The sequence below is a fragment of the Anomaloglossus baeobatrachus genome, unplaced genomic scaffold (assembly GCF_048569485.1).
Source record: "Anomaloglossus baeobatrachus isolate aAnoBae1 unplaced genomic scaffold, aAnoBae1.hap1 Scaffold_2476, whole genome shotgun sequence".
NCBI classification, from domain to species: Eukaryota; Metazoa; Chordata; class Amphibia; order Anura; family Aromobatidae; genus Anomaloglossus; species Anomaloglossus baeobatrachus.
Genome location: NW_027442078.1, coordinates 50,929 through 65,798, shown reverse-complemented (window position 1 = coordinate 65,798; position 14,870 = coordinate 50,929). Strand labels below are relative to the sequence as shown.

Below are 14,870 nucleotides of genomic sequence, written 5' to 3'. Positions count from 1 at the left end.
AGCAGTCTGATCGCTCATTCATTTCTCCCGATCAGAGCAGCACTGGTCAGATCGGGAAAAATACTCATCTCCTGTAACCTGCAGTACTTGGCTGCTTGTTACAGGACCTAAGTCATGTGAGCTACAGGAGTCATCATATGACCCTGTACTACCATCACAACCATCGGATCCACGTGATCAGGTCACGTGACTTCCGGTGGAGGCCTATGAGTAAAGTTTTATGGTGATTGCGATTATACTGGGGCTGTCACAATTTGACAGTGCCATTTAAGAAGTTAACAGCCCCAGGCAGATCGCGGATCTGCTCGTATCTGCTAGGCACACATCTCAGCTGTACAAATCAGCTGAGGTGTGCGTCTATCTCTGCGGCTGCCGGCAGCAGCAGGAGGGAATTAACACTAAGGGTATGTGCGCACGTTGCTTTTTACCTGCTTTTTACCTGCTTTTTTGCTGCTTTTTCTTCTGCGCTGTTTAATGCCAAAATGGATGTGTTCTTCTATTCAAGCAAAGTCTATGGGAATTTGGGTTTCTTGTTCACACTATGTTGTTCAAAATGCTGCCTTTTTGAGGCAGAACTTTGGTCAAAAACTCAGCTTTGCAGTCCAAAACCCAAATGGCAAAAACAATTGACATGTTGCTTCTTTGAAAAGCTGAGTTTTTGACCAAAGTTCTGCCTCAAAAAGGCAGCATTTTGAACAACATAGTGTGAACAAGAAACCCAAATTCCCATAGACTTTGCTTGAATAGAAGAACACATCCATTTTGGCATTAAACAGCGCAGAAGAAAAAGCATCAAAAAAGCAGGTAAAAAGCAGGTAAAAAGCAACGTGCGCACATACCCTGACCTCTAGGACATAATTTTACTGCCCGCACTCGTTAACGGGTTAAAGTCTACGAGCTCCAAAACCAGAATATCTAAACTTTATTTACATAATTTTTCTAGTTTAGGAGTGAAATATAATGTGGACACATTTTGTAATTGGGATCATTTTCACTATTTTGCTGCCTTCATACAAGAAATGGGTGGTAAATTGTGCATCAGCGAGTGTACAGATCCGTACGCCATGTGTGGCCCCTCTTCTTCTGTTAGAAACAAGAATACATCGAATCCTAATTCCATTGCCCTGTTCTTAACCGAAAAACTGGGAAATTATTTATTTTTGCACTTTTGTATTTTACTACTCTTATTCCGGGAGCAATTACTCTTATTTTTCCACTCACATTGCCATATTAAGGATTGTATTTTATTATATAGATAATGTGCTACTTTTATCGGTCGGTTTTACTACTTACATAGCACATTTCATGTTGAATTTTTTTTCCTGCTCAAATGATGTCTCACCTTCATTATTATCTCCATTAATTTTACATATCGGCTTATCTTCTCCCCATTCAGGGCCTTATAATATCGGATCCTCTCAGTGGAGATCTTCTATAGAAGAGAATTCTCCTGATTGTCCCGTGAAGGATGGATATGGACAGGGACAAGATGGCGGAGAGGATCTTACACCTCACCCTAGAGATCCTCTTCCGGCTTACTGGAGAGGTGAGAGATTCTGATGACGTCACATTACACCATTCTTATCTATGGGAATAACAGATGGACAGAACTGGAGAGGTGAGGACTCTGGAAATGTCTGGAGTGAGATTTATTACTGTGTCTCTCCATAACCAGGATTACACAGTAGTGAAGAAAACCTCTAGTGAGCGCTGTCAGGCACCTGTGTCTGAGGGATGGGAAAGACCCCTGAGCCCAATCACGGGGCCTCCACCTCACCCCCCGATACATGAGGACATCAATGACCAGAAGATCCTAGAACTCGCCTACAAGATGATTGAGCTGCTGACTGGAGAGGTGACACTGCTGGGAATGCTGGGACATTATACAGTAACGCTATGAAAGGATCGGGGGTGACGGTATCATTGTATGTGTCAGGTTCCTATGAGGTGTCAGGACGTCACCGTCTATTTCTCCATGGAGGAGTGGGAGTATTTAGAAGGACACAAAGATCTGTACAAGGACGTCATGATGGAGGTTCCCCAGCCCCTCACATCACCAGGTAATAGACAGGACTAAATACACACGGCCTATAATTATCTGTATGTAAGGAATGAATTCAGTACCTGTATGTGTCTCCTCCAGTTCTATCCAATAAGAGGACAACACCAGAGAGATGTCCCCGTCCTCTTCTCCCACAGGACTGTAAACAAGAAGACCCCGATGTTCCTCAGGATGTGTTTCCTCCAGCTCTATCCAGTAAGAGATATCTACTCATGTACTTTCTGCACTAATTTTGTGGTTACATTTTTAGACTTTCTGCTCTGTTTTTTTCAGCTGTATTTTCTTTGCTTCTGCTTCTTCTGCTGTTTGTTTCTAGTGCCTTCTCTATGTTGTTATGAAGGAAACTAAAAGACCTGCAGAGGGTTCATGAATATCCTGTTTCCCTGAAAATATGACCTACACCGAAAATAAGACCTAGCATGATTTTATAGGATTTTTGGAGAATGCTTGAAATATAATCCCTACTCCAAAAATAAGCCCTAGTTACAGTCAGAGCCAACGTTGGGAGGAGTCAAACTGCGCAATTTCACAGGAACCCCACTCTCTTAGTGACCCCATCAGTTGTATTCTAAGGTTGATTGTTTAAGGACCTTTGATGATTTCAAAGTCATGTGACATGATGCATACCTCCCAACTTTTAAAGAAGGGAAAGAGGGACAAAGTTTGCGGTGCGCAACGCGGCAATTTTTAGGCCACACCCCTAACCACACCCATTTTACAAACGGCCACACCCATATCCACTCCCCATCTACACCCATCCAGCAAACTGAAACTGCAGAAGCTGTCCGTGATCGCTCTGAGCTACCACAGAGCAGCAATGTGCAGAACAGGCAGGGAGTTAACTACAGGGTGTGCAGGCAGCTAGGACCCAGGAGGAGAGCTGAACAGGGTGTGCAGGCAGCTAGGACCCAGGAGGAGAGCTGAACAGGGTGTGCAGGCAGCTAGGACCTAGGAGGAGGGCTGAACAGGGTGTGCAGGCAGCTAGGACCCAGGAGGAGAGCTGAACAGGGTGTGCAGGCAGCTAGGACCCAGGAGAAGAGCTGAACAGGGTGTGCAGGCAGCTAGGACCCAGGAGGAGAGCTGAACAGGGTATGCAGGCAGCTAGGACCCAGGAGAAGAGTTGAACAGGGTATGCAGGCAGCTAGGACCCAGGAGAAGAGTTGAACAGGGTATGCAGGCAGCTAGGACCCAGGAGGAGAGCTTAACAGGGTGTGCAGGCAGCTAGGACCCAGGAGAAGAGTTGAACAGGGTGTGCAGGCAGCTAGGACCCAGGAGGAGAGCTGAACAGGGTGTGCAGGCAGCTAGGACCCAGGAGGAGGGCTGAACAGGGTGTGCAGGCAGCTAGGACCTAGGAGAGCTGAACAGGGTGTGCAGCTAAGGGTATGTTCACACATCAGGTTTTTGCTGTGTGGCACAATCCGGCGCCTTGCGGGAAAAACGCATCTGGTTTTCTTTTTGCCGCCGGGTGTGGTTTTTCCTCATAGACTTTTATTAGCGCCGGATTGTGCCGCATGTACTTGCGTTTGATCTGGTTTTTGCCTGATGCGCAAAAAACGTCACTCCGGCGGCCGCACAGGACGCAGAGAGGAACGTTTTTTGCCAGCGGCAAAAAAATGCATAGCTCCGGGTGCGGCGCTGTGCGGCATGGTGCATAATGAAAGTTTATGCGAGCCGGATTCGGTGTCATGCTTCAAACGCCGGAAGCATGTACCGTATCCGGTTTTTACTTCTGAGCATGCCCAGAAGTGATATAAATTCATTGCTTGTCAGAAAATCAATCAGTCACTTACTCTCAAACTCTCTCACTCACTGACTGACTCACTGACTTATTCACTCACTCTCACCCACTCATCAATCACCGACGCGGGGCTGCACGGCTGTCACACTGCTCCGGCGGCTTCTCCTGATTTGAAAATGCCGGCCGCTCATTATTCAATCTCGTATTCCCTGCTTTCCCCGCACACCGGCGCCTATGATTAGTTGCAGGCAGACACGCCCCCACGCTGAGTGACAGCTGCCTCACTGCAACCAATCACAGCAGCCGGTGGGCGGGTCTATATTGTGCAGTAAAATAAATAAATAATTAAAAGAAAAACGGCGTGCGGTTCCCCCCAAATTTGATACCAGCCAAGATAAAGCCACACTGCTGAAGGCTGGTATTCTCAGGATGGGGAGCTCTACGTTATGGGGAGCACCCCAGCCTAAAAATATCAGCCAGCAGCCGCCCGGAATTGCCGCATCCATTAGATGCGACAGTCCAGGGACTCTACCCGGCTCTTCCTGAATTGCCCTGGTGCGGTGGCAATCGGGGTAATAAGGGGTTAATCATGGCAGGCGTCTATGAGACACCCCCAATGATTAACCTGTAAGTGAAAGTAAATAAACACATACACCCAAAAAAATCCTTTATTTGGAATAAAAGACAAAAAAACCCCTCTTTCACCATTTTATTAAAATCCCCAAATACCCCTCCAGGTCCGACGTAATCCACAGAGGTCCCGCAACGCTCTCAGCTCTACTACATGAAGCTGACAGGAACGGCAGTAGAACACCGCCTCTCTCTATCAGCTCCACGCAGCAACTGAAGGGAGTCGCGCTGCCAGCGGTGACGTCACTGAGGTAATGCCGGGTTGTGTGCGGTGAAGATGCGTGCAGGGTAGTGCCGGCGTGTGCGGTGATAATGCGTGCGGTAGTGCAGGGGTGTGCGGTGATGATGCGTGTGAGGTAGTGCCTGCCTGTGCGGTGATGATGCGTTCTGGGTAGTGCTGGTGTGTGCGGTGATGATGCGTGTGAGGTAGTGCCTGCCTGTGCGGTGATGATGCGTGCTGGGTAGTGCTGGCGTGTGCGGTGATGATGCGTGTGAGGTAGTGCCTGCCTGTGCGGTGATGATGCGTGCTGGGTAGTGCTGGCGTGTGCGGTGATGATGCGTGTGAGGTAGTGCAGGGGTGTGCGGTGATGATGCGTGTGAGGTAGTGCCTGCCTGTGCGGTGATGATGCGTGCTGGGTAGTGCTGGCGTGTGCGGTGATGATGCGTGTGAGGTATTGCCGGTGTTTGTGCAGTGATGGTGGGGTCTCTGTCTCTCTCTCAGCATAACAAAAAAAACAAAAAACGGATCCGTCGCATCAGTTTTTTCTCAATCTGAGACGGATCCGTTGCATCAGGCACAAACCGGATTGTGCCTGATTGGAAAAAACTGATGTGTGAACTTAGCCTAAGGCTGCTTTCACACATCCATTTTTTGCCATGCGGCACAATACGGCGCTCTGCACTAAAAACGCAACCGTTTTTTTTTTTGCCTCCGGTTGCGGTTTTTCCTGCATAGACTTACATTAGTGCCATATTGTGCCGCATGGGTTTGCGTTAGGTCCGGTTTTTGCCGCATGCGGCAGATTTAGCCGATGCGGCGGCCGGATGGAACGGTGCCTGGCATGTTTTTTTGTCCAACAAAAAAAACCCGCATCCGGCCGATGCGGCGCGATTTGCAATGCATGCCTATGGACGCCGCATGCGGTTTTTTCCACTGCGCATGCTCAGTAGCCTGCCGCAAGCGGCAAAAACCGGACGGGCCGCATGTAAAAAACGTATGCAAGGGATGCGGTTTTGTCGCCGCATCCGTTGCATAGGTTTTAGAGCCGGATTGGCCGGCTCTGCAAAACTGGTGGTGTAAACTTAGCCTAAGTTGCAGCAGCTCTGCCAGGCAGGAGATCATGTGGTCGGTAGCTGATAGAAGCATTGGTAATGCTTCTATCTTTGCATATTACCGGCCAGTGCTGTCTGTGCACCTGCAGGAGAGGACACAAGTGGTAAGTACCCACTGTCTTCTCCCCAATGTCCTGATCTACCGTGTGCCTGCAGCATTGAGAAGCAAACACTGCACACACGATAGATCAGAGAAACAGCTGGAGGAGCACAGGCTCCGGACCGGAGGGGAGAGAGGGGGAGGGAATCAGCGCTGGAGACATTCATTACCTTAGCAGCAGCACAGAAACTAGCGTAGCGCGCTCTGCTCTGTAATGCTCAAGACACGTGTTAGGATGGTAGGAGGGAAAAGCAGCGAGGTGGTTAGAGAGTGGGTGGGCGGAGCCGGGATAAAGACCTCCCGCCCGTGGCAACGGGACAAACTCTGCAAAGCGTGATAGTCCCGCTGTATCCGGGACGGTTGGGAGGTATGCATGATGTAACAAAATGTCTCTTAATTGCAGGGGTCTAAATAAACTGAACAAAAGACAGGCTGGCATGCTGGACTGGCATTAGGGGAAAGAGAGAGCAAACTGGACAATTTCACAGGGCCCCCATTCTCCTAAGAGCCCCAGTGTTTATATGTCGATTTTAAGACTGCTTAACCCCTTCACGACCATGGACGGATATATCCGTCATAAAGCGTGTCCCGTTAAGCCCTGCCCCCTGCCGCGGGCATGCGGCGGCGGTCGGCACACATATGATGTTTCACTTTCGTTTTCCCTCGGCCGAGAACAGAGGGAAAAAGAAAGTGACTGAATCTGCTGTTTACAGCTGTATAGCTGTGATCAGCAGATAGATAATAGCGATCGGATTGCTGATCGCTATAGCCCCCTAGGGGGACTAGTAAAATAAAAAAAAAGTAAAAAAAAAAGTTTTAAAAAATAAACAAAAAACCTAAAAGTTCAAATCACCCCCCTTTCCCCCGATTGAAAATTAAAGGATTAAAAAATAAATAAATATACACATATTTGGTATCGCCGCGTTCAGAAATGCCCGATCTATCAAAATATAAAATCAATTAATCTGATTGGTAAACGGCGTAGTGGCAAAAAAATTCCAAACGCCAAAATTACATTTTTTGGTCGCCGCAAGTTTTACGCAAAATGCAATAACAGGCGATCAAAACGTAGCATCTGCACAAAAATGGTACCATTAGAAACGTCAGCTCGAGACGCAAAAAATAAGCCATCACTGAGCCATAGATCCCAAAAAAATAAGAACGCTACGTGTTTCAGAAAATGGCGCAAAACGTGCGCCACTTTTATTGGACAAACTTGTGAATTTTTTTTAACCCCTGTGAGGTAGCGCGGTCGGCTGCGCGGCCGAAGACACGGGATCCAGGCACCAAGGGTCACAGCACACGGTTTATTGCACAAACCAAAAGTCCAATACAGCATACAGTTGTGTCTCCGGCAGAGACTCGGGGAGTTGTGTTCACTCCCTCACACACTAGGCAGCCACGCCCATGTTCCTGTTTCCTTTTAACCCTACTCTCAGCCTGTAGGGAAACAGGATTAACCCCGGACTGGAGTTGCTTTCTATACATGGAGGGAGCACAACCGGGGCGAGACGTACCGGCCGTCATAGACCAGCCCGGTCACAGTCTCACATACCCCCCCCCTCAGTTCAAGCGTGCGGGGCTGAACTCCCGCCATCAAACACGGGCCGCGGGACAAGGCATCGGCGTTGCCCTGCAACCTACCGGCCCGGTGTTCAACCGTAAACCGAAAGTTCTGCAGAGAAAGGAACCACCGGCTAACCCGGGCATTCCGTTCCTTGGCGGACCTCATCCAGACCAGCGGAGAGTGATCAGTCACCAAGCGAAACTGCCGTCCCAGCAGGTAATAGCGTAGGGACTCCAAGGCCCACTTAATCGCCAGGCACTCCTTCTCCACTACGCTATAATTCCGCTCGGGAGGGGTGAGCTTCCTACTCAAGAAGGTGACGGGGTGTTCCTCCCCCTGAACCACCTGAGACAGCACTGCCCCCAGGCCGACCTCAGAGGCGTCAGTCTGTACTATACACTCCTTCCGGAAATCAGGGTTGACAAGAACGGGCCTTCCGCACAGGACCCCCTTCAGGGCCCGGAAGGAGTCCTCGGCCTGCGGAGTCCAGCGCACCATGACGGACTTCTTGCCTTTGAGAAGGTCCGTCAAGGGGGCCGATAGTCCCGCAAAATTCTTTACAAACCTCCTGTAGTACCCCACAATACCCATGAAAGCCCTAACCTGCTTCGTGGTCAGGGGTCTAGGCCACTTCCGGATCGCCTCCACTTTGTTAATTTGGGGCTTAATCACTCCTTGGCCTATTACGTAGCCCAAATAGCGGGCTTCCGTGAGCCCCAACGCACATTTCTTGGGATTGGCTGTCAATCCGGCTGTTCGGAGCGCGTTCACCACCGCTTGCACCTGTTCCAAGTGGGTCTGCCACTCGGAGCTGTAAATAATGATGTCATCAAGGTACGCTGATGCATACGCCTGGTGGGGTTCCAGCACCAAGTCCATCAACCTCTGGAACGTGGCCGGAGCGCCGTGTAACCCAAAAGGCAAGACAACATAGTGGAAGAGACCCTCCGGCGTAACAAAAGCGGTTTTCTCCTTGGCGGACTCCGTCAGTGGCACCTGCCAGTACCCCTTGGTCAGGTCGAGCGTGGTGAAATATCGCGCCTGTCCCAGCCTATCAATCAGCTCATCCACCCGGGGCATGGGGTAGAGATCGAACTTAGATATTTCGTTCAATCTCCTAAAGTCATTGCAGAACCTTAAGGAGCCATCGGGTTTTGGTATTAGGACAATGGGACTAGCCCATTCACTCCGGGATTTTTCGATGACCCCTAGTCGTAGCATTGTCTTCACTTCATCTGATATGGCTTGTCTTCGAGCCTCCAGTACCCGGTATGACTTCAGGCGTACCTTCAGGTGAGGCTCGGTGACAATGTCATGTCGTATCAGACTTGTCCTACCAGGCAGCTCGGAGAAGACATCGGGGTTCTGCTGAACCAGCCGTCTGGCCTCTCGCCTCTGTTGCTTGGTGAGGGCTTCTCCAATCCTTACTTCCGGTTCGTCCTCTCCGGAGGTCGCTGGAGCCGGGGTTGAACGACCCGAAGAGGAGGGAGATGGGGAAAAATCAACCATCAGGCTTTCCCGTTCCTGCCAAGGTTTTAACAGGTTGACATGGTATATTTGTTCAGGTTTCCGCCTACCGGGCTGCAATACCTTATAGTTGACCACCCCGCTTCTTTCCTTTATCTCGTAGGGGCCTTGCCACTGAGCCAGGAACTTACTCTCCGCCGTGGGGATTAATACCAACACCCGATCCCCGGGTTTAAAGGTCCGCACGGTGGCTTTTCTATTGCAGCGGCCGCTTTGCGCGGCCTGAGCCTCCTGTAAATGCTCCTTCACAATTGGCATGACCGCGCTTATGCGGTTCTGCATTCCTAAAATGTGTTCAATCACACTTTTATGGGGGGTGGGCTCCTGCTCCCATGTTTCCTTTGCCAGGTCCAACAATCCCCGGGGATGTCGCCCGTATAACAACTCAAAAGGCGAAAACCCCGTGGATGCCTGTGGCACCTCTCGGATGGCAAACATCAAATAGGGAAGCATCATATCCCAGTCTTTCCCTTCTTTGGAAATCACCCTTTTGAGCATGGTTTTCAGGGTTTTATTGAAACGCTCCACTAAACCGTCCGTTTGAGGATGATACACAGACGTACGCAACTGCTTGATCTGGAGCAGCAGGCATAGCTCTTTGGTCACTTTAGACATGAATGGGGTCCCCTGATCCGTAAGGATCTCCTTGGGCAACCCCACCCGGCAGAACACAGCAAACAACTCCCGAGCTATAAGCTTTGCTGCAGTATGTCTGAGAGGTATCGCCTCTGGATACCGGGTGGCATAGTCAACGATCACTAGGATGTGTTGGTGCCCTCGAGCGGACTTTACGAGGGGCCCCACCAGATCCATCCCTATCCGTTCAAAAGGGACTTCTATAATGGGTAACGGTACCAACGGACTGCGAAAGTGGGCCAGGGGTGCGGTAAGCTGACACTCCGGGCAGGTTTCATAGAACCGTTTTACTTCCCCAAAGACCCCGGGCCAATAGAACCTTTGCAATATTCGCTCCTGCATTTTCTTGACCCCTAGGTGGCCACTCATCAGATGTTTATGAGCCAAGTCGAGGACCCGCCGGCGATACGGCTGGGGCACCACCAACTGCTCTACCCCCACGCCCCGTATTTCATCTACCCGGTAGAGTAAATCCTGCTTAAGAGCGAAATGGGGGTACCTTACCTGGGCACCGGGCAGCTGTGCCACCCCGTCAACCACTGTCACCCGACTCCGGGCATGTATTAATGTAGGGTCCTGGAGTTGGGCTGTCCCAAACGTATCCGGGGACGTCTCCAACTCCGGGATGGGCTCGACCAACTCAGCCTCTCCTGCCAATACCTCTAGGGGCGACCTATCGGGTTCACACTCTGTCCCTATCAGGGGGACCCCTACGGCAGGCGTCCCGGATTCGGGATTGTCGGGCTCAGGTCCCGGACTGTCCAATACTGAGGGGACTTAGGAGGCCCCTTCCATAGAGTCCAAAAATACGGCAGATCCCTTCCTAGGATCACGTCATAGGGAAGAGAGTTCATAAGTCCCACCTCATGTTGCACCTGCCCACAGGGTGCTGTGATGGTGACAACTCCCGTGGGATAGTCTCGGCGGTCCCCATGTATGCAAACCACCCCCACGGTACGTCCTGTGGCCTTTATTTTAGCCCTTAGGGTTGATCGCACAAGGGTCACTAAGCTTCCGGAATCCAACAAGCCTGTAACCGGACATCCATTCACCTGTATTTGGCACAAGTGGGGCTCAGTCTCCGGGGAGACAAGGTCCGCGGTATACACCGCCTGAGCATACATTGAACCCCGCCGGGTAACCCCACAATCCATGGGCTCCGTGGTGAGTGGACACTGAGCTTCCATATGTCCCACCCGCTGGCACCTCCAACATCTAATAGGGAAGTATACCCCCTTGTCGAGTTGTCGTTTAGGGTACATAGCCTTCCGGACCTCCGGGACGGCGGGCGCGGCCTCAGATGGGACGGTAGCGGACTCCCACACCGGTGTCAGCGGTGGGTCCTTGGCCCGAGGCTTAGAGGGGCCGGACCGACGGGCGGCACGCAAAGTCTCGGTGTCCCGTATCAAGTCCTGCGTAGCCACATGCCGCTCCACCAGGCTCACTAATTGGTCCAGGGTACTTGGGTCGCCCTGTCTTACCCACCGTTGAATGGTGACGGGTAAAGTACGCACAAAGCGATCAACCACTACCCTTTTCACCATTTGCACAGGGCTCAGAGTGTCAGGCTGCAACCACTTCTTTACCAGATGCAACAAGTCATAGGCCTGGGAGCATACGGGTTTGCCTTCCTCATAGAACCACTGATTTACCCGCTGAGCCCGTACATAGGTATTCACCCCCAACCGAGCAAGTATTTCGGCTTTCAGGGTCGCATAGTCTATGGCGTCCTCGGTACAGAGGTCCAGGTACGCTTTTTGGGGCTCCCCCGTCAGATAGGGCGACAATACCTCAGCCCACTGGGGGGTCGGCAGCTTTTCCCGCTCGGCCACCCGCTCAAACACCGCCAGGAACGCTTCCACATCATCCCCCGGGGTCATCTTTTGCAACGCTTGTCTCACCGTTTTCCGGACGCTGCCGTCGTCACCCGGTCTCGGGGTTGTTGCTGCCGGTCCGGCACGGATCAACTTGGCCAGGAGAACCATCTGTTCTTGGTGCCTTTGTTCCTGCAATTGCAAGGCTTGCTGCTGACGTGCATTGGCCTGAACCAGCTGCTTTAGTATGTCCTCCATGGCGTCGCCGGGTTTGGGCTGTAGTATAGCCGCTTGAATCCAGGACATGTGCCACCGGGTCACCAGAAATGGAAGCTACACCTCACCGGGCTGGCATGCCCGCCGATTCTCCACCATATGTGAGGTAGCGCGGTCGGCTGCGCAGCCGAAGACACGGGATCCAGGCACCAAGGGTCACAGCACACGGTTTATTGCACAAACCAAAAGTCCAATACAGCATACAGTTGTGTCTCCGGCAGAGACTCAGGGAGTTGTGTTCACTCCCTCACACACTAGGCAGCCACACCCATGTTCCTGTTTCCTTTTAACCCTACTCTCAGCCTGTAGGGAAACAGGATTAACCCCGGACTGGAGTTGCTTTCTATACATGGAGGGAGCACAACCGGGGCGAGACGTACCGGCCGTCATAGACCAGCCCGGTCACAGTCTCACACCCCTTAGATACAAGTGAACCTATACATGTTTGGTGTCTACAAACTCGCACCGACCTCAGGCATCATACCCACACATCAATTAACTTTTACCATATAGTGAACACCGTGAATAAAACATCCCAAAAACTATTGTGCCATCACACTTTTTTTGCAATTTTTCCGCATTTGGAATTTTTTTGTTGTTTTCCAGTACACCATATGGTAAAACTTATGGTTTCATTTAAAAGTACAACTTGTCCCGCAAAAAACAAGCCCTCATATGGCAAGATTGACGGAAAAATAAAAAAAGTTACGGCTCTCGGAAGAAGGGGAGCAAAAAACAAAAACGCAAAAACGGAAAGTGCCCCGGGGCTGAAGGGGTTAAGGACGTTTTTGACAACATGTCATGTGACCAAAGATCTCTTAATTACAGAAGTCTAAAGCTGAAAAGGCGACAGGCTAGCGTCTGTGTGTGTTCACACCAGTTTTATCCAGCTTTGCCAAAATAAGCAGAGCATGACCAGAAGAAGGGTGTAATGCCACGGCTTCTTTAATTCGTAACAAACTGTGGCATTCGCTATGCCAGAAATCTTACTCTAGTCCCTAAAATCATTTTTCAGTGTCCATCTCTGGTCTTGATGAACTGGAGTCCTAATGGTTATCTGCACAGCCCGCAAGACCCTGCTACCTGCTTTTACGTCGAACCACAGGCTTGGGCAGGCTAGCAAGAGTTATTCTCCAGACATGCTGGTGGTTGTTGTGTATTATTGCTGTGAGCTGTTGTGGTGTTAACCCTTTTTGTCCTTTTGGTGCTGCCTGCCTGCTCTTGCTTTTCTCCTTAGTCCCTCACTGTTTATTTCTGTGAGTTTGCAATGTGTCCCATCTGTCTTAATCTATGTTTTTATCATATTCCTGCCCCTTCCTTCCCAAGGGCTATAACATATTTGATCTGGTCAGGGGAGTAGTAAGGCATGGGACTCTGCCATCTCCAACTTCAGTGGTAATCCAGAGGTTAGGAATAGCTTAAGGTCTCCTAGCATGAGGGACAGTATAGGAGCCACCTGTCTGTGATTATCCTGCAGTCACATTGTGATAATCCATAACATTATTTACTGTAGCACATTCCAGAGAACTGGTGCTAGGAATGGGAGATCCGAATTAACGAAGATGTAGCTCTTAGATGTTGAAATTGGAAAACAGATTCAGAATACATTTTTTCCTCATTTTAATTTCTGATGTTATGGTTTAAAAAATAAATGTACTTTCGAGATATCATTAAAATAATAACATTGTGTTTATTTTTAGCAGATGACTGTATTGGGGGTTCAGATGGAAATTTAATATCTTCAGAATTTATAACAGATGATGACAGTATCACACATGATACATATGAAGAGCATGCTGCTGTCCCAGATATACCTCCAGTCCTTCCTCGGAAAGCTTTATCACATGATCTTTTCAAACAAGTCCAAAATTCTGATTTATCACAGAATTGTAAGCAAAATAAAAGTTACAGAAGTGATATGGAACATGAAACCGATCCTACAAGGGAGAAACCGTTTTCATGCCCAGAATGTGAGAAATGTTTTGCTCGAAAATCAAACCTTATTTATCATCAAAAATATCACACAGGGGAGAAGCCATTTTCTTGTTCAGAGTGTGAGAAATCTTTTGTTCAGAAATCAGAACTTGTTAGACATCAGAAAAATCACACAGGGGAGAAGCCATTTTCATGTTCAGAGTGTGGGAAATGTTTTATTCAGAAATCATACCTTGTTAGACATCAGAAAAATCACACAGGGGCGAAGCCATTTTCATGTTCAGAGTGTGGGAAATGTTTTAATTGGAAATCAGAACTTGTTGTGCATCAAAGAATTCACACAGGGGAGAAGCCATTTTTATGTTCAGAATGTGGGAAATGTTTTAAGCTGAAGTCAGAGCTTGTTAGGCATCAAAGATCTCACACAGGAGAGAAGCCATTTTCATGCCTGGAATGTGGTAAATGTTTTACTAGGAAATCATCTCTTGTTGACCATGGAAAGGTTCACACAGGGGATAAACCATTTTCATGTTCAGAATGTGGGAAATGTTTTATTCTAAGCTCATATCTTGTTACACATCAAAGATCTCACACAGGAGAGAAGCCATTTTCATGCCTGGAATGTGGTAAATGTTTTACTAGGAAATCATCTCTTGTTGACCATGGAAAGGTTCACACAGGGGATAAACCATTTTTATGTTTTGAATGTGGGAAATGTTTTTCTCAGAAATCAGATCTTGTTAAACATGTGAAGAGACTGCACATGAAAGAAACCTTTTTCATGTTGTGAATAATTGAAATGTTTAACTGGTAAATCAAGTCTTGTCGACTATGAGAAAACCCACACAGTAGAGGAGCCATTCTTGCATTCAGAATTTAGCAGATGTTTGGGTCATTCCATGTCAAGTGGACCAGTGGTCCCCACTCGACCTTCTCCGATTTTGTTGAAAATTTATAAGGATGTACATGTATGTTTGAAAAGAGGTTCTGTAAAATTTTAGGGCCAGATCTCAAATACATTGGGCACTGTTGACCTTTCACTGGAGGTCCCACCAAGCCTGCGGCTTCAGCTAAGAGGATTTTGCAAACTTTGGCACATAGCCATTAGAGTTCTATACTGGCTATGATGCTGAAATTTGGCATACTAGCTCAACTTTTGCTGCTAAACACGATAAAATTATTACCGGCTATGACAAAACAATATTTCGGCCGCAATTTTGTGTCAAAGTAGCTTGTAAAACGTGTTGCATAAA

General features: G+C 49.0%; 1 protein-coding gene across 2 annotated transcripts; it reads left to right on the top strand.

The window, feature by feature from the left end:
• The first annotated feature begins 1,402 nt into the window (after positions 1-1,402).
• Positions 1,403-14,594, top strand: LOC142262558 (uncharacterized). Of its 2 annotated transcripts, none has more exons than XM_075332177.1 (5): positions 1,403-1,546; positions 1,676-1,855; positions 1,937-2,060; positions 2,144-2,257; positions 13,386-14,594. In XM_075332177.1, exons 1-5 carry the CDS (start codon positions 1,469-1,471, stop codon positions 14,405-14,407), a joined length of 1,518 nt encoding a protein of 505 aa, XP_075188292.1. In that variant the 5' UTR covers positions 1,403-1,468; the 3' UTR covers positions 14,408-14,594. The 2 variants fall into 2 exon arrangements, with proteins under 2 accessions (XP_075188292.1, XP_075188291.1); XM_075332176.1 differs by having other exon boundaries at positions 13,383-14,594.
• Positions 14,595-14,870: the final 276 nt, after the last annotated feature.

Excerpts from the sequence above, each read along its gene's own strand:
- LOC142262558 (XM_075332176.1), top strand. The coding sequence starts at position 1,469 with ATGGATATGGACAGGGACAAGATGGCGGAGAGGATCTTACACCTCACC. Across the intron at positions 1,547-1,675 it reads TCTTCCGGCTTACTGGAGAG|GATTACACAGTAGTGAAGAA; the intron begins GTGAGAGATTCT and ends CTCCATAACCAG. Across the intron at positions 1,856-1,936 it reads TTGAGCTGCTGACTGGAGAG|GTTCCTATGAGGTGTCAGGA; the intron begins GTGACACTGCTG and ends TGTATGTGTCAG.